Here is a 22,387-nt window from a genome sequence, read left to right as displayed (position 1 = left end):
ATCTGCATTCTGACCTTTCCTCCTCCTCAACACGACCACCACTTCCACGCGCGCAGTCGGCACGTGTCCTGCTGGCCTCTGCCAAGAGCCCCCACGTCCACGAACTGGGTCACACGCAATAGGACCAAGTATCAGCGTGTGACAAACTGGAAATTAAACAGACGGGTGTTTCCCACGGAGCCTGATAAGCACTGATCTAGGGCAGAAGTCAGCCCGCCCAAGGCCAAAGCCAGGCTTGGCCCGTTTCGTCACGTGTCCCTGGCTCACGGCCACAGCCGTGGCTTCATGCCTCTGCTGAGCCACTCTCGTGAGACAATAGGAGCCTCACCAAGTAGCCGTGACAGAGAAGCATGGGCTGAGAAGCCTGAAATACTTAGAGAAGGTGAGCCTCCCTCCTGAAGGGAAAAGCCCCCAGTGAGCCCTGGGCCGAAATGAAAAGGATGCTAATAGCTCCGTGTCATTGGAAAATCCTCATCATCATCCCATCAGCGCATGCACTCTGCCAGACATGCCGTGAAGGCCTCTGCCCATGTCAACTGATCTGATCTCCCCATCTTACAAGGAAACTGAGGCACGGGCGGTAAGGACTCATGTCCAAAGTTCCACAGCCACAACATCACCGAGGCAGGAGTGGACACAAGCAGGCTGCCTCCAGAACAGCTGAGGCACAGAGAGGTTCGGTCACTCGCCCAAGGCCACACAGCAGGGAGAGACAGCTCTGGGCTTCAGACCCTGGGTCTTTGGACTTGAACACATTCATTCAGCATGGGGACTGCTGGCGCTCAGGAGAGCTCCGGGGGTCCGAGGGGGCTTGGCAGAACAGAGGTAGGCCAAACGAAAGCTCCTAAGGAGGCAGGTTCATCAGGACCCTCCATCCTGGGACCCCCACAGTGCCAGTGGTGCCAGGACCCTCAGGGAAAGATGTGGGGTCCTGCTGCTGTGGGGGAGGGAAGCCGAGACCACAAGGAGAGAGGGGACAGGACGCAGCCCCTGCAGGTGGAGCCAATGCCGGAGCGGAGTGCGCCCACGCTGGGTCAGGGCAGCGGGGCTTCCCACGGCTTGGATTCCAGGCCTTTCTACAAGCACACCCGGACCGAGCCTTCCATCGGGGCTGCGGCACATTAGCAGCCCAGTGGCCCCCCGGTAACACAGCCCAAAGCTAGGCCAGCGCAGGAGGGGGCTCCACCGCCCCTCTGAGAGCCCAGGGTCCTCCAGTCACGAGGGGAACAGGCCCTCCTTGGGTCCTGTCACCCCGCCAGCACCCTACCCAAGCGCCTCGCTCAGACCCACGACACCCGTTCTGCAGATGGGAAGACCGAGGCTGCCCCATGGCGTTAAGTGAGTGGCCCGATGCCCCCTCAGCAAGTGGGTTGGCAGGCACAGTGGCTGAAAGCCACACCCAGGGGTTCTCTGGGCCCCAGGGAGGCCTGGCCTGAGCCCAGAGAGCTGGCGGAGGTCTCTGGGGCCGGAAGGTGCCACCCCAGGAGGCAAGCCTGCCTGCAGAATGAGCCAGTGGGAAGGGGTTGGGGACACGGGGCTGCCAGCTGTGAGGGGTGTTTTCAGATAACAGAGCCAGCAGTCCCCTCCCACCACCCAAGGGAAAGTGCCTCCAGCCCAGGCCACAACCCAGGAGAGCAAGACCCCCACCGCCAATGCCCAGGGTGACGGGCAAGGGCCCTTAGCTGCGACCCCCAACACGAGGCAGAGGGTCAGGGATCAGGGTCCCACTGCTTCTGCCACACAGGACAGGGGCACCCCCGCAGCTGCCCAGGACCCCTGCACACCCCTTGGCTCAGCCCCCTGCCTGGCAGCAGTGGTGACCAGCGGGCCCTGTCCAGCCCTGTCCTGTGTCACCGACAGCCAGGGAGTGACGAGTAGTGGTGTCTGAGGACAGCTGGTGACCCCCAATGACTGCAGAGGGCCCAGACCCGGCAAAGGGCAGAAGCAACAGTGGGAGTGGAAGAGGGGTGTGAGCCCAGCAGGACGGGGGGCAGCCCCTCCAGGACACGAACGGTGACAGTGACAGCTGTAAGCATCCCATGGACACACGGGGCCGAGCTGCGTCCGGCACCGCCCCGGGGGCTGTACACACATCACACGCCCCAACCCCACAGGACGGGAGCTCTCGCTGTCCCCACTTGGTGATGAAAGATGAGGCCTGGGGAGGCAGCCTGTCCCATTCATTCCTTCGTCGGCAAAATGTCCCCCATCCGACACGGAGCGCGTCAGGGGCCCCGGGCACTGGAAGAAGGAGTGGCCGCTCTGTACACGCTCGGGGCTCCGCCCCCGACAGTGGCCTGGGAAGGGCTCAGAACGCGAGGCTCACTTTTGCTGTGTCGTGACGCCACGATGGCCGTCGCATGTCACCACCCCACGCCCGCCCTGCCGGAGCGGACACGCAGGCCAGGGCGCACGTAGGTGCCCAGCCGACACAGGCATCCCTGACTCGTCCTCACAGCCATTTAACTGTGCACCCCAGTCCCCACGTGCAAAACGGGAGACCAGTGGGAGATGCTCTGTCACTGGGCTGTGTGTGAGACTCGGTGACTCAGGCCTGGGGATGGGGACAGCGCTCGGAGCTGACGCGCGTCCTGTGGGCCCATTTCCCCAGCTGGGCCAGGAGGTTCATCTTCGCTCACTGACGGAAAATTTGTGCTCCGCTGCCATTTCCTCTGTGTGTCTCACGTGGGGGGACCACACGGGCTGAGCAGGACACGCGCCCGCCCACGCGCAGGCCAGCAGAGCTGCTGGCTCCCCGGCCACGGGGCCTCACGCCCCTCTCTGAGCAGCCAGGAAGCCAAACTGGGGAGCCGAGGAGGCCCCCGAGAGCCCCCTGACAAGCACCCGAGGACACGGTACACAGGAGGTGCCCAATAATAAATGCCAACAGCGCAGAACCAAAGGCCCACCCTCATGCAGCTAGAGGTGAAGGCAGGAAATGGGCCCCCACGAGGAGGCGGGAGGCGGGGAGCCTAGGAGAGCCGGTCGCAAGGCCACAAGCTCTCCCGCAGGCACGTCGTCCCCACTGTGAGCAGAACCACACCCCTGGACCCCCCAGACCAGGGATTCAGAGACATGGCATATGCCGGGCCTCACTGTCTCGCGGCCAAGAGTCACCACAGTAAAGAAACTCCAGACTGAGGGTCGCAGGGGAGGGACGCCAGCCATGGTCCCCTGGAAGCCAGCCTATCCCAAAGCAAGGAGGGAGCCCAGAAGGGGCGGCGCCGTGAGCAAAGTGCATACAGCAGGCGCTCCATGTCTGCATGCGAATCCCCTGCGGCCTCTGAGAGGCGCACCCCAGCTCAGCCAGTTTCCCCAGGTGCGCAAGGACCGGGGAGGCGGCGAGGCCACGGTCCCTGCCAGGACACCCGGCTCTCCTCCGGGCCTCGGTGGCCACACCAGCCCTGACTCCAAGGGGTAAAGGGACGGGGCAGGAACTAAGGGACAGAAGAATGCCCCACAGGTGACCTGGGTACCCCTTACCGTGTGGGATCGGGCGATCTGCACGGGGTAGGAGATGCCGTGGGGTGGGTAGCGGGGCTCAGTGGCCCTCCACGTCTGCGCCACGGGCTGCGTGGACCCCGACATGGCGGTGGTTGTCCAGGTAAGCTCCCTCTCGATGGCCGCCGAGGGCTAAACGCCAGTCCTCCTCATCAGCTCCCGGGCGGCCCTGTGACAGGCACCTGTGAGAAAAGCAGGAAGAAGCAAGATCAGGCACAGAGATGCCCGCCCCCTGGGCCTTGGAGGAAGAGCAGAACGCAGGTCCTCCTGAACGTCCCCCTGCGCACGATGGCGCGACGTGGCGCTGGAGGACTGTGACCGCAGGCTGGGCCAGGCAGATGGGCCAGGCAGATGGGCCCTCCCCACTACCAGGGCCCTCACGCAGCAGGCATGGCAACCCAGCCTCGGGGGTGCCACTCCCACCGACCCCCCGAAGATTCCCAAGCCCCCTCGGCCCACCCGAGCTCACACCAAGGCCTCTGTGGGCTTGAGTCACGGGGCGAAGGATTGCGCTCCCAGCGGCTCACGGGAAGCCCCTGAGGGTGGGACAGGCAGCTGTCTCGGGCAGCGGCGGGCAGGAGGAAGGTCACAGAGTGACCCTCTGCAAGAGGGTGACGCTAGGACGTGGGAGCAGGACACACACGAGGCTGGCCCAGACTCGAGCTGGGAGCGGGGACGGAGACACCAAGGACACGGAGGAGAGCCCCTGGGCCACTGCAGGCTCCCAGGGGAAGGAGGGACACCACCGTGTCTGCACCGGGAAGAATCTCCAGGAACATCCGCAGGCTTCACACATAGGACACAGAAGACGCAGAAAGGAGAAAGAACTCAAGTCAGGGAAGCAAGGGAGCCCTGCCCTTTCACCCAGATGTTTCTGGGGTCCCCCACCCTCCCCAGAACCCCTCTCTTCCTTCTCTGAGGGCCCCTGCTTCATTCCCCCCACCCAGGGTTACAACGGGCTCAACTGCCGTGTGACTTTGTGTTGCATAAGGTGGTGACAAGACCCTTCTAACGTCCTTGGACTAACCAAGCACCGATGGGGACGGCAGGCCCCCGCCAAATGCTCACGCACGGTACGCAGGCTTCAGAGTCAAGGAGGGGACACCTTCTCAAAGCCGCCCTGGAGAGCCCTCGGCCGTCTCCCTGCCCACCTGGCCTCAAGGCCCGGGCCTGGCTGGCTCCCCAGCCCCCCACCTGGGGGGGCTAAAGCCCCCAACACCTGCCCGTCAAACAGTTGCCCGTCCTCACATGCAGGCTGTCCCCAAAGCTAGGGGACCCTGAAGATCTTGTGCCCCCCTCATTCACCATGAACTGATTTAAAACCAAATTTCTACCCCTCCCAACTTCAGTCATATTTCCTAAAAAAATTTTTTTAGGGAAATAGTTTGGCAGTTCCTCAAAATGTTAAACAGAGTTACCAACTGCTATGTTAGCAACTCCCAGGCGCGTACCCAACAGAACTGAAAAAAGGGACTCACAGGAATAACGTACACACGTGTCGTGGCCACACGCTCACGCCAGCCGAAGGCGGAGACAGCCCGGCCCAGCCACAGCGGGAGGGACGCACACACGTGGTCCAGCCGCACGTGGAACGGGACTTGGGCCACAACAGGAGCGGAGCTCCCGCACCTGCCACAGCGAGGACCAACCTTGGGGACAGGATGCTGCGTGGGAGGCGCCTCCGTGTGCAAAAGATAGGCAGATCCAGCAACAGAGAGCAGACTGGGGGTGGCCGGGTAAGGACGGGTCATGTTCCAAGGCCATAGGGAGCCATGGAAGGTGGGGAGCGGGCCGTGAAGGGTCACAGTGTGTGACCAGCAGGCGCCATGGAGGGCAAGAGTGGAGCAGAACAGGACACCTGGGGGAAGGGGCTACAACTGCAAGGGTCCCCACGCAAGACGACACTGGTGGGACCGGGGCAGCGTTAACAGAGGAGGAGGCTCCATGGACCTCAGACACCGCATGTGAGGGGCCAAGTGGGCCCAGGGACGGGCCCCTCATCCCGCCTTTGGCAAGATGTCCCATGGCTCTCAGGCTCAGCGTCCTCGGAGGCAAAGGGGCGTGAGCATTCCACGCAGGCTTGTCCATCACCACACGTGCCAGGTAAACGGCCAGTGCTCAGCAGGGCAAACCCAGCAAGGGCTGGGCTCCCAGGAGGAAGGACAGCGCTCCAGCAAGGTTAAGGACCCCCTTGCCGGTGGCGAGGGATCCAGGCCTCAAACCGCAGCCCCACGGCGCCTGCCCTGTTGCCCCACAGAGCCAGGGGGGTCCCCGCACACCGTCCCCTGCAGGGCCTCCCACGTGACCCTCTAGCACACCCGTCTGAGGGTGGCACACAGCAAGGACTGCTCAGCTGCCCACACGCCACAGACAAGGCAGCAGCACCCCATGAGCCTGCTACCCCCACGCGCCCTTGTTCCCGTCCACCACGCGATGCTGGTGAGCTTCCAGGTCCCCAGAGGAAGCCCGCTGCGTGGCTGGGACCTGGTCTCCGCCTTGCTCTCTGCTCACAGCGCTAGGCACACAGCAGGCACCCAATAATGACCCCGTCCAGCAGGGGCGAGGTCAGAGACCCCCACACGGGGCCGCCCTCCCCTACCAGGCCGAGGTCTCTGTCCAGAGGGCAGGGGGTCCTGCCCCACACTCCTCTCCAGCCCCAGGCGGGACATCCCGTAGATTTCCCAGGTCCCGGGCAGCCCGGTTCTGCTCTGGGGAGGGTGACAGCTGGGACGGCTCTGCGATGGGGGGAGACGCCTGTTAAAGGGACAGAGCTGCTGAAACAAGCCCGGGAGCCTGCAGACTGAGCCCGCGCCCCCGATACGATGAAGGTGAGCTGTCTGCACCCCACGTGCCTGTAATTTTCTCCAAACTGATAGGCACCAACCCTGGGACTTGGGACCAGTAGGGGAGCCTCAGAACTAAGCCTCAGCTGCCAGGCAGGAGTAGCGCCCCCACCACGCGCGCACACACACCCATCAGGGCCCTTCGGGGGCTCGGAGAAGCCCAGCAGAGGGGACCCCGGGGGACGGCCTGCAGCCCAGACTCCAAGACCCGACAGGGAGAGGTGGAGGAAAGACCCCTTGAGGGGAGCTCTGTGGGCAGCCCGGCTGCCCTGTGCCACTCAGAATTTGGGGAACGGGGGGTGGGGGGGCAAGCTAGCAACAACAATGACAGCATCAGCAACAGGAGCAGTGACCATCACTGTCCCCACCTGGCAGATGAGCAAAGTGAGGCTGGATGGAGGGAGCCGACCACGTCAGCCTGCGAGTCCCTAATGAGAAGGTCACCCGGGGGGGGGGGGGGGGGGCCCACACCTGAAGCCAGAGCACTCCCTGAGGGGGAGCTGGGACCCCCAGGGTCTGGACAGCCCTGAAACCGTGGCTGCACTCGGCTCACCCAACACCCTCTTATTATAGCTGAGGAAACGGAGGCCCAAAGGGGGCAGGGACGCGAGCACGGTCACTGAGCACGCTGGGGCCACACGGCTGGACTCCACGCTCCTCCACTGGGTCCCTCTGCTCACCGGGTCCAGGCATCTGGGGACAGGGGGACAGGGCCTTCCTGGAGCCTACCTCAGGTCCTTGGGGGAACAAACCCCCAGGGGCCATGGGAGTGAGCACGTCCGGGGACAGAGGGCCGCAGCAGCCTGGCTAAAGGGCCGCGTCCTGCACTGACCTTCAGCAACAAACAGGCCGGGGTGGAACACACCAGCACCTGCCCCTTCCCCTAAAACGGGCCCGGCCCCTGGGCACCCCACGGGAGGCTCTGATGTCCCTCAGCAAGCATGATCATCCGACCCAACAGATCAGGCAGCCCGGGCGCAGAGAGGTGACGCACCTGCCCGAGATCACACAGCCGCAGAGCAGCCAGGCCCGACTCCGATGCCGAAAGCCGCGGGCCGCAGCCGTGCCCACCTCGCCCCCCACGCCCCCCCGCGGTGAGCGGAGAGGAAGTGGCCCTGGTTGGAGCCGCGGGGGAGGCTCGTTTGTCTCTGATTTAATTGGTGCATTTGCGTCCCCTGGACTGCGGCCAGCGCAGCCCAGCCCTGCTCCCCCACCACGGGGATCTGCTCACAATCACTTCCTCCTCGGCTTCCTTTTCCCCATTTAATTTTGAGAGGAAGAGAGAGAGAGAGAAAGAGACAGAGAAAGTAGAAACCACAGCCATTGCAAACCCTCCCCGCACACCAGGTCACAGGGTTCTGCAGGGGACCCCTGGCCACGCCGCAGCCACCCCCTTGGGTGTCTGCCAGGCGCTGTGTGCTTGGCTTTCTGGGCGCCCCGGGAGGGACATGTTTGCAGTAGGCCCAGCTCCCCCATGCCACCTTGCACAGGGCAGTCTTCCCTGCAGAGGGAGGGGCCCAGCGGAGAGGCTGGCGTCTGGACGCTGGCACCGGCCCCGGGGCCCGACACCCAGCCCCGGCCCTGGGGCTGGGGACAGCGGCAGGCGGCCTGGGGCTCAGCCGGGCTGCACAGTGTGACTGCGGAGCACTCAGGGCGGTGACCCTGTGCCCAACCCAGGATGCCAGTCTCTAAAGGACAGCGGGCTGGGGGCTGGGTCCACACCCGCCACAGCCTGGTCAGGAAGGAGCCCACACAGAGGAGAACAGGGACCACGGAGCACGGCTCCCACACACTGCTGGGAGAAAAAGCCAGGCACAAAAGGACAAGGCCCGCGGGGTTTCCGTCCCGCAGAGCACCCAGAGGAGTCAGGTGCACAGGACAGAACGTAGGATGCAGGTAACCCGGGCCAGGAGCGGGGTGGGGGCGGCAGAGTGGCGCTGAATGGAAACGGAGCCTCAGTGTTGCAAGATCAGAAAGTTCCAGAGATGACGGGTGCTCGCTGGGCTGAGCCCTTAGTGGTGGCTGGGGCGGTAACTCTTGTTAAGTGTATTTCACCACAATTTAAAGAAGAATATGAAAATGCAGTGCACACCTCCTCCAGGGAGGCCTCCCAGTTGCTGGCCGCCAGGGGCCCCGGCACTCAGCAGCCACCCCCAGTCCAGGCCTCCTGTCTGTGGCCCGCCTCCCCTCAGGCCCTAAGGGCTGCTTCTAACCCAGGCGGCCTGGACGCAGGGCAGGCAGATCTGACACTGCCCGCAGCCCCCACTGGGCCCTCGGCAGCTCTGCCTGCCTGCCCGTCTGTCGCCTCCGTCCCATCCCTCACGTCTCGGCCGAGGCCCCGAGGGTGAGGGGCCAGCCCGTGGAAAGAAAGCGGCGGCCCCATGTTCCCGCCGACCTCCCTGCTCCAACATCTGGCAACCATGTCCACAGCTGTGCAGCCTCCTCCCACCCCTCCCCCACGCTCGCGGGCCCTCGAGAACAGCTTTCCGAGGAATTTATGGGGTCGTCCCGAGTATGTCAGGGCATGTCTCTGGGGGACCTGCTCCGCCACATGTGAACAAGGACAGATGTTTCTGCCGGTAAGAATAGCTTCTCCGGCAGCCTGGAGCCCACCCACCCAACTACAGCCCGCCAGACCCGAGGGGCCCACCCCGCACCGGCCCAGCCTACCCTGGCCAGCTCGGACCAGTGATGAAATGGGGGCGCACAGGGCACCTGTCCGCCAGTAAGCGTCTGATGACCGAGTGGCCAAGAAGCCAAAGGCCCCCCAGCCTTTGCAGCCGGCAGTCCAGACAGCGGCACGTGCTCAGGTGCCCAGGAGTGGCAGCGAGGAAGTCAGGCACCTGCCTGGGGTGTGATTCTTAGTTTGTGCAGGGAGCAAGACGACCCCCGTCCAGGGGAGAGGACCCCAGGCAGGAAGGTGGGGCAGAGAGAGAGAAGGGCTGCAGATACCGCGACCCCACGGGGCTAAGTCCGGGAGGAGGAGAGGGGCAAGTGGGGAGGCGCGTGTGAAGACCACAGGAAGGAGGGGACTGCTGGCCAGGATGGGTCCAGGGGACCCACAGATTCAGATTCTTTCAGGGGAAGAAAGTCCAACTAGACGACATCTCTTCACTCACTATTTTTATTTTAAAAACACTATACACCCAACCCAGTCAATCACCCGATACAGCCCACGGGCTGCCAGGATGTGACCTGTGACTTCTGACTTGCAGGCAGTTGGGAGCCCCAAGAAGGGCCAGCAAAGTCTAGGGGAACCTGAAGAGGAGGGGTGGCCGGTGACAGGCGAGATATCCCCCCAAGAGAGCAAAAGCTTGGAGGGGACACCTAAGAGGTCCCCAACTTTAAGGGGCAGTGGGAGGGGCTGGGCCCACTAGTCCAGGGACTCCTCAGCGCACCCCCACCTGGCCCTTGAACTTCTGCCCGCACGTCCCCAGCCCTGGGGCCCCGGACGCTGCCAGGAGTGGTGGTCCATAGCATCTCTGCTGCTCTGGGGGCCTGAGGTCTGAGATCAAGGAGGGCTGGGGCCTTGGGGCCCCAAGTCCCCAGGGCAGGCCCCTCCTGCCCCTCCAGCTCCAGCAGCTCCAGGCGTCCCCTGGCCTGTGGCCCCGTCACTCCAGCCTCCGCCTGGCTTCAGGAGGCCGCCCTCTTTGGGTGTCTCCTCTCGGTCTCTCCTAAGTCACTCACTGGGTCCCTGCATGTAGGGCTCACCCAGCCGTCCAGGATGATCTCATCTGAAGACACATCTTGCAAAGACCCTTTATCAAAAGCAGGTCACCTGCAGAGCTGGGTATAAACAGGGGCACCTATGTTTTGGGGGGGCCACCTCCAGCCGGCCACCACCTTCCCTAACGCACGCTCCTACTGGCCCGGCCTGCCCCCCACACCCCACGGCCAAGCCCCACCAGGCTCTCGCTGAGCAGATGAAAAAGTGGAGCCACAGAGGCTGAAGCCGTGTGCCTGGGGTCTGAACTGCTTTCTCGGGGAGGTCCTGCCAGAGCCCCGGGGCCTTACAGGCAACAAGGGGCTCTCATACCCACGCTGCCGGGGAGCGGCCAGTGGCAAGGACTCACCCCCTCTTCACACGCCTCGGAGCCTCGGTTTGCTCCGGCGTCAAGGGGAGCAAATCCCGCTCCCAGGCCCCTGGCGATCCCCACCTGTCTGCCTATCCCCAGCCCAGCCCTACTGCCGGCCCACACAGCTGCCCACCCAGCCTCCCACCCCTTGCAGAAAGGGGCCATTATGACTTCACAGGCCAGGAATTATGTTATTAGCCTGGGAAGGAGGCTGCACCCGGGGACAAAGGGCTCATTGTTATGCAAATGCACGGCTGGGAAGGAGGGGGTAGCCCTCCAGCCTTCCAGCTTCCAGCACAAATCCACTCCCGGTTGTCCAGGGGAGTGTGGGCGCCTCTGGCCTCAGATCAGAACCTAAGGGAGCTCTCAACTGGGAGAGGGGTCTAAGCCAGAGTCCCAGAAAATGGCCCCCAGAGCCTGGGTTCAAATCCTGCCTCCTGGACAGCTGAGCCGCTGCCCTGAAACAGGGAGTGAAAGGACCAAGGAGAAGGACCCGCGTCCAGGGCCGGGCATGGTCGCCCTGAGCACAGAAACACCTGCACTGGGACCGCCACTGTCTAACAGCTGGGAGCGGCCGTGCCGGCAGCTGTGTGTCTTTGGGTGGGTGACTGGCCCTCTCTGTGCCCCACCTGGGCTGGCAGAAGGACCCAAACACAGGTGCCAGAATGCTGGCCACACTTCGTCGGTTCTCAGTACATGGAGCTGACGCCCCTGGAGCCCTTCCTGACACCCTGGACCCCCACTTTCCTTGCTCACAAGCCTGACCACTTATCTAGAAAAGGCAGCCTTTCTGGGAGTGCTCGGGGAACTCCGAGAGGGCATTCTTGAGCAAATGCACAACTGCTTTTTGAAAGACCCGAGTTTTTCAGGGTGCCCCAAAACACATTCTCAACCCCCCATGGCTGCAGAAGTCCTGGGGGCGACGTGAATTCCAACGCAAGGGGCCTGAGCCTCCCAGCAGAAGACCTCGCAGGTGTGAACAATCTGGTCACTCAAGGGACGCACCTCCATGGTCAGACAGGCCCCACTTCCTGGGAGGGGACAGGCCCAGGTCCACAGCCTGTGAGGGTCACCGAGTCAGACACAGCTGTGTGCTCAGCACCAGAGACACCATGGTGACCAAGATGGACAAAGTCCTGGGGGACGTGCCAGATAAAGATGCAGTAACTCCCAGGTGGTGACCACGGCAAGGGGACAGACGGAGAGCGGACGGAGGGCAGGGCCTCTCTCAGGCCTGGAAGAGGGAAGGACGGGAAGACCTCAGAGAAGGCGTCTCAGGAAGAGGGCGAGCCGGGTTCTACACGCACTCGCCCGTGAACGCGCTGGAACGCGTGTGAGTTTAGCGCTGCGCAGGTCTCTCCCAGCGCAGCGTGACCACCGCTGTCAGATGCAGGAAGATTTCACCGCAAGGGGCCCTGTGCGACCTCGGGGAGGCCACCAAACAGACTTGGGGGCACCGTGAAGACGTTCGTGGGCCCTCTGCTGCCCAGGCCTTTCCCAGGGTCCCCAGGAGGTCTCAGGACAGACAGCAAGCGGCTGGTGCGGGCAGACTAGACGTGGGGGAACTCCCAGCTGGCTCCTGCTGGCCCGAAAGGAGGGGCCACGAGCCAGCCACCAGCCTGGCATCCGGTGTCACTTACAAACACGGCTCGGCTGCCACCCTCGTGGGAGAGCCGGCCCTGCCCGCCCGGCCCCCAAACCACACCGGGCAGAACCTGGGTGTCCGGTCCAGGTTTGGTGGGAGACAGAAGACTCCTGCGCTGGGGGCGGGGCCCAAGGACCCCGGCCCATGGCCAAACACAGACAGTCTAGGGACCTGGTCACCTCCAACTCCCCGGGTTGGGGTTTCCGCCTCTAAAACAGGAGAGTCCTCCACAAGAAAGAAAAGAAAAATCGCTGGAGACCAAGAGGTAACTGACTTAAGGTCAAGCCTGCGTCTCCACGTGCGGGGCGCGCCGACGCTGGCTGAGCAGGCGTTCCTGCAGGCGGGGCGCACGGTGTGGATGAGGGAGCTGAAGGCCCGTGAGTCTCCGCGGTGCTGCGTGGCCTGCCCAAGGTCACACTGTCTGTTAGGGGGCGGGGGGTGGCAGTGTTTACTGGCCCCTGGGAGCCACGGGACAACTTGTGGGGTAGGGACAGGTGGCGCATCCACTTGTCAGATGGGAAAAATGAGCCTGAGGAGAGTGACTTGTCCCAGGTCACACAGCCAGGAAGCACTTAGCTGGGACATGAACCCACAGCCTGGCCCCAGAGTGAACTAGGAGGCTGCAGCTCCTCTCACGTCACCTCACGCCCGTGTGACCCCCCCCCCCTGTCAGGGCCCCATCTTACAGATGAGGAAACTGGTCTCACACCGGGGAGGTGAGGCCGCCGGGTGCAAAAAGGGGGACAGAGCCAGGACTCAAACCCGGACACCGCCGGCGCGTGACGTCGGGGCCCAGGCGGAAGCCCCCCAAGGCCGTGCGCGGCCCCCCACCGGCCCGGCACACCCAGAGCCCAGGCCACGTCCTGCCCTCTCCCGCTCTGCTTGCAACTGAAGGCTCCTTGTGAGCTCGGGAAGCCCTTCCAACTTTCCAGTGTTTACCCGGGCTCCTGGCTGCCAGGCCTGGGCAAGCCTGGGCCGGTGGCGCTGATTTCAAACCAGACACGGGCACCCGGCCAAGCGCCACCACGGAGGGAGCTGGGCGCCCGGGACGCCGCAGCACTGCCTGCACCGGGCCCTCCCCGGCAGCACCCCCAAACCCCGAGGCCCACAGACCACCTCTGGGCCAACGGCAAAGCACAGGCCGGGCCCGCCGAGCCCCGCGGCCCTGCCTGCGGCCCAGGGGACCAGCACCCTCCCCGCCCCACGCGCCCCCCTCCCCGGACAACAGCCAAGAAGAGCTGCCCAGCGGGACACCGCCCCCTCTGCGCCCTCTCCCAGGCTGCAGCCGCTCTGGCCGCCCCGGCCCCGGGCCACCGCTCCGAGGAGGACCGGGCTCTGGCGAGAGGAGCCACCGGCACCACGGCAGGGCCCCCCGCACGGGGCCCGCTCCTCCTGCAGGCCGCGGCCCGTCCTCACCCCCCCCCGCCCCCCGCCCCCCGCCGAGCCCGGAAACTTCTCTTACCGAGCACATGACCAGCCTTTCCCTCGCGTCAGCTCCCAACACAACTTGAAGTTACTCTCCCGCACACACAAAAAGGAAGGACGAGGACAGCGTGCCAGCCGGGGGTCAGCAGGGTCCGCCCGCAGCCGGCTCGGTTGGCGTGCAGAAGACACGCTGTGTCCACCGTCCAGCCATCCTCCCTGCGGGCCCGACACCGGGGGCCCGCCGCCTTCCCGCGAGACTACGGGCTCCCGGGACGGGGAGGCCTGCGGCCCCCCACAGGCGACGCCCCCCAAGACGCGGCCCGCCAGCCACCGGGGACAGCCTGCGGGCGCCCAAGCGCCGCGGAGCCGCCAACGGGGTCAGGCCTCCGCGGTCCTTCCTGCCTGCTGCCACCCGGGCCTATAAACACAGGGAATTACATAAGTCCACTCCTCTTGTTGGGGAGCCAAAAGTAGAACCTTTTTTTCCCAGCCTCGGTTGGCAGTAAGTAATAATTCCTCATCGCCATGGTAACCCTGGCGGGCTTCCAGCCGACACTCAGGAGCTGAAGCACTGGGAGGCCTTTTTATAGCTCGGGTAAAACCTCTTCACTATTCCCTCTGCTCGCGGGGAAGGCGGGCTCTGGGCTGAATTCCCCTCCTTAACCCGTTTCCTCCCAGCCGGAAGGTCCCCCGGAGCGTGGCCCCCTGCCCTGCCCCCCGCCCCCCCAAGCCTGGGCCTGCCATGGAGCCAGAGCCGCTGCCTGTCCCTTCCCGTCCTCGTCTCCACGGTGACGTGGCCGGAGGGCCGTTCTGCCTTCAAAGTAGTTCTGTCCTGTGTCCTCTCAGGAGAAGCAAGCATGACCCCCACACTGGCATTCTGAACAGGGGTCACATCCCAGGGACAGGCCCAGAGGGAGAAAAGGCACCCCTGCCCCCCACACACGGGCCCACCTGGACGCTGCGGGGCTCGGCCAGGGCTCTGAGCCGTGGCTACGGCCCGCTGTGTGGGTCACACAAGTCGGGGCTTCTCTTGGGTATCGACTTCCCATCGGGGGCAGGGCAGGCTCGGCTTTGCTTCCCACAGCGCTGCCGAGGTTGGGACGCAGAGGTGGCAGAGGTGGTCTCCGGATTCTCTCCCCCGCCCCCCGCGGCCACCTGCCCCAGGCCGCACCTGAATGTCAGGTGCAGGGGGGCACCCCCCGCGGGAGGCCGGGGCTTGGTGCACAGCGAAAGCAGAGAGCAGGCTGGGGGTGCCGGTGCAGCGGTCAAGGGGGGAGAGACGGGAGGTCAGGGAGTAACGGAAAGTGGGGGGAGGGGGCTCGCTCATAAGGGCTTTGGGCAAGTCACCCCATAAACCGGGGACGCTCCCGCGAGTGACAGCAGTGACAGCAGCAGCTGGCACCGTGCGCCCAGCACAGCGTACGCACTTCATCTGTTGGCCCACCCATCCTCACAGAAGCACAACGAGAGGCAGGTGCAACTCTGAACCCCCACATATGGAGCGGGAAATGGGCCCAGAGAGGCTCAGTGGCTTTCCCCAGGTCACACAGCTGGACGGGGCTGTGGTTTGAACTGGGGGAGCCTGGCTCGCCCCCACCGTGCCACCGAGGATCGGGGGTGGATCAGATCTGCGTGCAACAAAGGTCCACGGCCACAGGACGGCCAGGACACCCGAGTGGCCGCCAGGAGACAGTGGCGAGGCCACCATGGGGGCCACGTGCGGGTCAGCTCTCATCGGCTCACCCTCAGCTCCTCCCAAGACAGCGCCTGCCCGACGGCCAAGGCCGGCGTTTTTCTACCCCAAAGCCTTTCTTTCACAGGTGGGGAAACAGAGGCACAGGATGAGGCGAGCGACCACAGAGCCAGGCAGTGCTGGTCCTCTCCCTGACCCGCAGGAGACCACGGTCAGGAACGAGCCAAACCGGCCCCACCAAACCCGGGCAGGAAGCAGGACTCACTGGTTCCTTTTGTTCCTTTCTGTTTGTGTTGGACGCGGACCTGCGTCCAGACCTTCGCAGAGGCTGGCCCAGGAATCCAGAGAAACTCCCCCAAAGCCCCGAGCGGTTTGTGCTCCAGGCAGGCTTGGCCTGGGCGGTGTCACTCCCAGGCCACTTCGGCGTCTCCCCTGGAGGAAGCCGGGAAGCAGGGGGTTTGCTGAGTGACTTCCGGATGGCAAAGCGTCAAAAACCTGCAACGGCCACATGCGGGGCCCCCCAGACAGCCGGGCCCACCCTGAGCCTCCGACGGGGACCCCCTGACCCAAGTGTACCAACGGGCCACTCCCAGAAACCCGTCTGCCAAGCAAAGCTTTGGGGACAGTGGGGAAGATCGGTGATGATGCTACAGGACACGTCCTGATGGGGCACAGAGGTCAAGGGGTTCCCAAAAGGACGCAGGAGGGGCCCCAAGACCAGAGGCCCAGCTGGAAAATGGGGGTGTACCTGTCCACTGCCTCTCTCAGGGTCAACGCCAACGGGGCCTCCCAGTCTGGCTCCCATGCAGCACCAGCCCCAAGTGGAAGGGACCCCAACTCACTCCCCCCGCCAGGCGGCAGCTACTTCCTGGCCAAGCGCAGGCATGGGACTGAAGCCCGGTGGGGGCGGGGAGGGAGAGGGAGCTCCACACGCCCCCCTGTGCTGACCTCCTGCACCCCGGCCCGCTCCCCGGTGCTCCAGGACTTGGCCCGGTGACTGTCCCCTCCCTGGGCTGCCTCCACTTCCGCCCCTGAAAAGCTGCTTCTGAGATACCCTTGCTAACGTACACCACACAACGGACTATGACTCAGCCGTGAACAGGAACGGAGCTCCGACACCTGCTACCACGTGGATGAACCTTCAAAACACGATGCTGCGTGAGAGACGCAGACGCCACAGCCACGTGGTGTGGGACTCCACCGATGGGACACGGCCAGAAGGGTTAAGTCCACTGGCAGAAATCAGACCAGCGGTGGCCAGGGGCGGGGGCAGGGGAGGAACGGAGAGTGGCTGCTAATGGGGACAGCTTCCTTTTGGAGTGACAGAAATATTTGAGAACTACACAGAGATGGTGGCTGTAGGACTCCGTGAGTAACTGGGCTCAAAACTAAGGAACAGTTCACTTAAAAACGACTATTGTACGTGTTTCAAAATGAAGAGATGGGTTGGCTGAATGGCCACCGTTGCAGCCCAGTTTACTGTCTCTGAAAGCCGCACCCACCTCCGAACTGACAAGGCCCTGACGCCAGGCTGGAAGCTGTGGGGAGACACCGGAGCACCTTAAGGAGCCTCCCCTGCACCCGGCCCTCTCCTGCCTGATCCAGCCACAAACAGACCCCAAGGTCCCCTTCCTTGTGAGAGGTACCCATGAGCCACCCACGGGCGGCTTGCAGGAAAGGGTCCCCTTGACTCGGAGGCCTGATAGGCCACAACCTTCGCCCTGGACAAAGACGTCCACAAACCAAAACACATCCTACCTCCCCCATCCCTTCATCTGGGCACCAAAGTGTCAAAGTTGACCAGGGCCAGCAAACTGTCCTTTGGGCTGTTTTTATTTTAAAAGGGGCCGCCCCCACCCGCAGCAGCTGTGAGCTGGGCTCCCTGAAGGGCACCTGGCAGGTGTGGCTGGGCAGGGGGTGGCGGCCGCCTGCCCCGGGGCCCCAGAGGAAGGAGGAGGTGTCCAGGAATGCTCCCGGCCACCGCCAGCTGGATGCCAGGACCCAGTCCGGGAAGGGCCAGTTTTACAGCCGGGCACACACAGGCTCACACCCCCTGCCCCCCACGGGCAGGCACCAGGGCACAGACTTCACACATGCCCCTCAGGCTTCTCAGTCATCCTACCCCACGTCACAGACGGGGAAACCAAGGCCCAGAGCCATGAAGTGCCTTGCCAAAGGGCACACAGTAGGGGTGGCAGAGCCAGGTTTGAACCCAGGAGCGTGGCACCTGAGTTGACATCGCTAACCACTAGGCTCCTCTCAGAGCACATCGGGGGGCGTTGGAGGGAGCCTGGGAAACTGCTGGGGCCCCAGACCCCGAGTTTTGGAAAGGGCATCTCCGGAGGCGTTAAACGTGACTTCCCAGGCCTTGGGACCTTCTGGTACATTCCATGGAACATTCTGCCCAGACAACAGAAGGCAAAATACTTTCAGATGAAAGTCACAGCTAAGAACAGAGGCCACAGAATGATGACAGTCAGCTGTGGCCAACAAGGAAGCTCTTTCCAGCACACCCATGTTGTTTTAAAAATTAGGACATTGCTTATAAAATCCAGATTTCAGCTTTTGCTGGGGGAAAGAAAGATCAGAATACTCAGCATGCCAGTTAGCCACAAACCTCACCCCTTCCTTGACTGCGTCCGAGTTTGGGACACCCCTTGCCCCTCCTTGGACACCTCCCGCTGCTGCTGCAGACGGACAAGCATTAAATGTGTCACTCAGCAAGGACACAGACAGGAGAAGGGAGCGGTACTCCTGAGCCTTCGTGTGACGGATCCTCCTTCACCTTGGCTGGCGGCGCCGGTGACAGGAAGCTGCCTGAGAACAAGGCCCACACAGGCCCCACAAGGCAGGGTTCAAGCCCCTGGATCCAGCCGTGCCTGAACTTGTCCTCCCCTGCACTTTGCGGTTATGAGCAAATCCCCCCTCATGGCCTGAACCAGCCTGAGTGTGTCTCCGCCATGACTCAGGAGTCCCAGCTAGTCACCCTTGGGTTTCGCCTGAGTCCACGCTGGTCCACGGAAGCCTCCCCTGACCACAGACTCGGATCTGGTTATGCTCCAGCGACCTGAACGCTGTCGCCATGGCTCTCCCCACCCTCGATGGCACTTGTTGAACTGACACTCTCTCTCTCTCTGGATGCAAAACTCCTCAAAGGCGTGGGTGGTGTTCGACTTCTCCATCACAGTGAGCCCAGGGGCCTACAAACGTCTGGGACATCCCCCATGCCTAATAAATGTAAATTAATCAAGTAGCAGAAGAACAAAAAGCCACTAAACTTCATTTCTGCCTTAAATGGGGAAAGGACCCAACACACTGAGGTCTGTACAACAGCCTCAGACCCAGAGACCCTCCTGGGGCACCCAGTCCTGCAGGCACCTCCGTGGTCCTGAACCTGATGGCCCCGGGGCCTTTGCACATGCTGTTCTCCTACTCAGAAGGCTCATACCACCCCCTCTCTTGTCTGGCATGTCTGGTTCCTCCTCAAGAACAAGTAGCTCAAATGCTACCCCCTCAGAGACCACCCTTGATGCTTCTACCTAAAGTGAGCACCCCCAAAATCAAAGCTGTCCCCGTCCCCACCCTGCACTGTTCCACAGCCGGCATCTCCCGGCTCCGCAGCACCATGTCTGTTTTCGCACTGCCCATCTCCTCACCGGCCCGTGGGACCCACAAGGCCCTGGCATCCTGTTTGCTGTGTACCCCTCCCCCCAAGGAGGCCATGGGGACACCAGGCCGGCTGCAGGGAGGCAGGAACAGACCCCTCCTGTCCTGACCAGTCCCGCCCTGTGCAGAGCAGCTGCTGCGTGCCTGAAGGCCCTACGTGGCACACGGAGCCTTGGCCTGCGGCCGGCGCAGCCCTGCCCAGAGACCCAGCCTGGCTGCCGGCTCAGGGGTGGCTGCAGGTGGCGCCTGCACAATCCCCACAATTAACAGCAGGTGTCATGAGTCAAGCTGCCGAGTTCAAATCCCAGCTCTGACAGCTGTGTGACCTTGGGGACGTTACTGAACCTCTTTGTGCTCCCAGTCCCCACCCCACCCAACCCCCGCCTAAAACGGGGCTGATAATAACAGCACCTCGTTCACAGCATTGCCACAATGGGTACGTTCGAGGACGTACACGATACATTTACACCACAGCTTGGCATAAAGAAAATGCCAAAAAATGTCACTAGAAATTATCTTAATGTTAACAATGATGATGATAATGGCAAACACATATCACTAAGGCAAGCAAATGGTCTGGGAATGTCAGCTTGGGTAATAAATACAGTCTTTGCTCTGTGGCAGGTCCTGTTTGAAGAGCTTCACACGTATTGATTTCTATAGCGCAGTCTTACTGTTTATCAATGTGATTGTTCCAGTTCTTCCAGGCAGCCTCTCTAGATTGCTCCAAGCCCCAGGTGCACCATGGGAGGTGCGGACAGGAGGAAGGTAAGGGTGTGGCCCCCCTGGCTGTGTCACCTCAGGCAAGTCACTGCACTTCCCTGTTCCTTGGTTTCCTCGTTTATCAAGTGGAGATAGCAACAATCCCTACTTCACCAGGGATTCTGGAAAACTAAGTAAATTATAACACGTAAAGGGAAACAATTACTATTATAAACTTATTATTATTATTGCTGTCACTGGTGACCATTTCAAACCTTAGGTAGGTTTATAACCCCAACTGCAGGATACAAGACACGTCCACCTAGGCCCCTGGGTCTCCCTGGGACCCCAGAGAGGCGGGGCCTGCCGCCTTCCTGCAGCGGGGGGCCGGGATTCCTCTCAGATGGAAGAGACACATGTCGGAGCCGGGGATTAAAAACAAGTACAGTTCTCGGGCAGACATCCATCCATAATTATGAATTTGATGTAATTAGGCACCCCACTAACTTCATTACTTATTTATTTACAGGATTGCTTATTTAATTTGCAGGCCTCCTTCCCCGAAAAGTCATCTTAGCTAACACTCCTCATGAGAGGGACGGGAGGAGGCCCCGTCTTGCACCCCACCCCCATTCCTGGGCCTCCATGTGTCACGCTCCTGCCTCGCCCCAGAACAGCGCCCTGGAAGCCTGCATGACGCTGCCCGAGCCAGCCTGATCGTGCACGGCCTGACATGCACGCCACGGTGCTTGCGAAGGGACCGTGTTTGACCCAGACGTGGACCCTCCTCCACACCCTCGAGTCTTCTGCAGAAGAGAGACCTGGCGTGACCCTCCGGATGGGCAAACACGTCAGAGCAACAGAGGGCTGGCACTTCCCAGCTTGGAGGAGGACAGGAGCCCACGACGCTTGCCCAGGGACGTTAGGTACGTCCCTTGCTCTGCCAAAGCCTCGGCTACCTCGTCTGTAAAATGGGAGTGTGAAAACCACACCCAGAGCTGACACTAAAACCCAGCTGCTGCTACGCAGTGCTGCCCCTGGCCCCCGGCCAATGCACCACGGCAAGAAGAATCAATGAGAGGCCCAGACTTCCTGGTTTTATTCCTAACAGCTAAAAACTGGAAACAACCTAAAGGTCCATCAGCTCAGGATGGGCAGACTGACTGTGGAACATTACACAGCAATAAAAAGCAATGAACTACTGCGACGACCCAGGGGAATCTCAAAAACATGCAGCGAGGAGGAAGCCGAATTAGAAGCAGTACATACTTCAGTACATACTGTACAATTTTATTACGAAAATCTAGGTGATTCTATGGCAGGTCCCTGGGTGCTTCTGGTAGGGGGATGGGGATTCTTTGGGGGGTGATGGAAACACTCTACGGTGATCGTGGTAGTCGTTAACATTTGTCAAAACTCACGTAGGTCTTATTACAGGTTAATCACGTCTCCGCCAGGCTGGGCTGTTCTAGCCGTCACAGGAAAATACGTAGGCACAGGTCAGCACCAGTTCCCCCGACCCAGCGTCCACGGGCTGTTTCCCGACTTCCAGGTCAGCTCTGCAGGCCTATCACTGGCCCTCAAGGTCCCCCAGCCCCTGATTTATGAGCGCCGGACCTGGAAGGTCAGGGCTTGCCCGTCAAGGTCCCCGTCTGCAAAGACGGGGGTATAAACAGCACGCTCCTCGGAGAGCTATTGTGAAGCGAACCGTGGGGAAGGCACCAGCTGCAGACCCTGGCACACAGCAGGGGCCTCCCCGCTGCTGCTGCCAAGTGATGGGCAGGCCAGCCCCAGGCCTCGGTGGAGGGGACTGGCCAGGATTCCTGTCCCCCTGACACACAAGCCCCCCAGCAGACAAGCCTCCAGGCCTGGGCAGCTACCCCCAGCACGGAACTGAACCCTGCCGTCCAGGACAGGACAAGGCTCTGCGGCCCCACCCACCCCGCTCCTCCCAAGAGAGGGCACACCAAAAGGTGGGCACCCTACGGGGAGGGGTGGTTGTTTTGGAACAGGAGCTGGCCTGAGGAGAGGACGGCCTGGTAACTGGGGCAGGACAAGGGTCACCCCAGAGCCCCCACGCTTGTAGAAGGCAAATACGAGGAAAGGATGGCAGGTGTGCGCTATGGGGGCGGGGAGATCCTGGGCCGGCGCCCGTGAGCCCGGCGGATGGCAGGTCCCACGCGCTGTGAGTGACGGGGTGGGCAGGCGCGCGGGGCAGCCATGGCGGGCGCGGTCCCGCGGGCCCCGTTAGAGGGCCGGCCGCGGGCAGACGCACGCAACTGTCAGCCTTGTCGTCCCGGCCCGCTACGCTGTCAGAGGCACAGTTAATTGCTGTCATTTGAGGGCGGCCTGTGGGGAGAGGGAGGGGGTTGTGGGAAGGGGGGGGAGGGCAGGGGAGGGAAAGAAAGGGGGGGCAGTGGGGGGAGGGGAGGACTGGCTGCCCAGAGCTGAGCCTCCTGAGCTGGAAGGAAAGAGACCCCATGCCCTCTCCTCCTCCTCCTCCACCCCATGGAGGGACCAGAGCCCCATCCAACTAGGGACCCACTGCCCAGGAGGAACAAACAGGGTCCAGAGAGCTGTGACTACACACACACCCGGCCGCTTGTCTGTCTGGTCCTGCTCTTCCCCTACAAGGTACCCAGAGAGCCTGGCCCCCCAGCCCCACCCACGCCTGACCCCCACCCCGTACACCTCGCTTTTCCCCTCAGGCTCACGCAGCTCCCCTCCCAGGATCAACATCTACCCCTGGCTTCGGACGGAGCCACGCCAAAGGGCCCTTCCAGAGCAGCTGCCGGGGGTCCAGTCCTCCCTCTGCCCTTGCACACCCGGGGACAGC

The 22,387-nt window shown here is 62.6% G+C and overlaps 1 protein-coding gene across 1 annotated transcript in view; it reads right to left on the bottom strand.

Annotated features, from left to right (window-relative positions):
• NCOR2 (nuclear receptor corepressor 2) overlaps window positions 1-22,387 on the bottom strand; it is a 158,054-nt gene that overhangs the window by 115,504 nt on the left and 20,163 nt on the right. The window contains exon 3 of the mRNA XM_090291290.1: window positions 3,484-3,683. Coding sequence (XP_090147416.1) covers window positions 3,484-3,588 — 105 coding nt within the window. The 5' untranslated portion in view covers window positions 3,589-3,683. The remainder of the gene's footprint in view (window positions 1-3,483; window positions 3,684-22,387) is intronic.

Source organism: Furipterus horrens, unplaced genomic scaffold (genome assembly GCF_987537825.1).
Source record: "Furipterus horrens unplaced genomic scaffold, mFurHor1.1.pri manual_scaffold_11, whole genome shotgun sequence".
Classification (NCBI taxonomy): domain Eukaryota; kingdom Metazoa; phylum Chordata; class Mammalia; order Chiroptera; family Furipteridae; genus Furipterus; species Furipterus horrens.
This window is presented reverse-complemented; position numbering and strand designations above follow the sequence as displayed.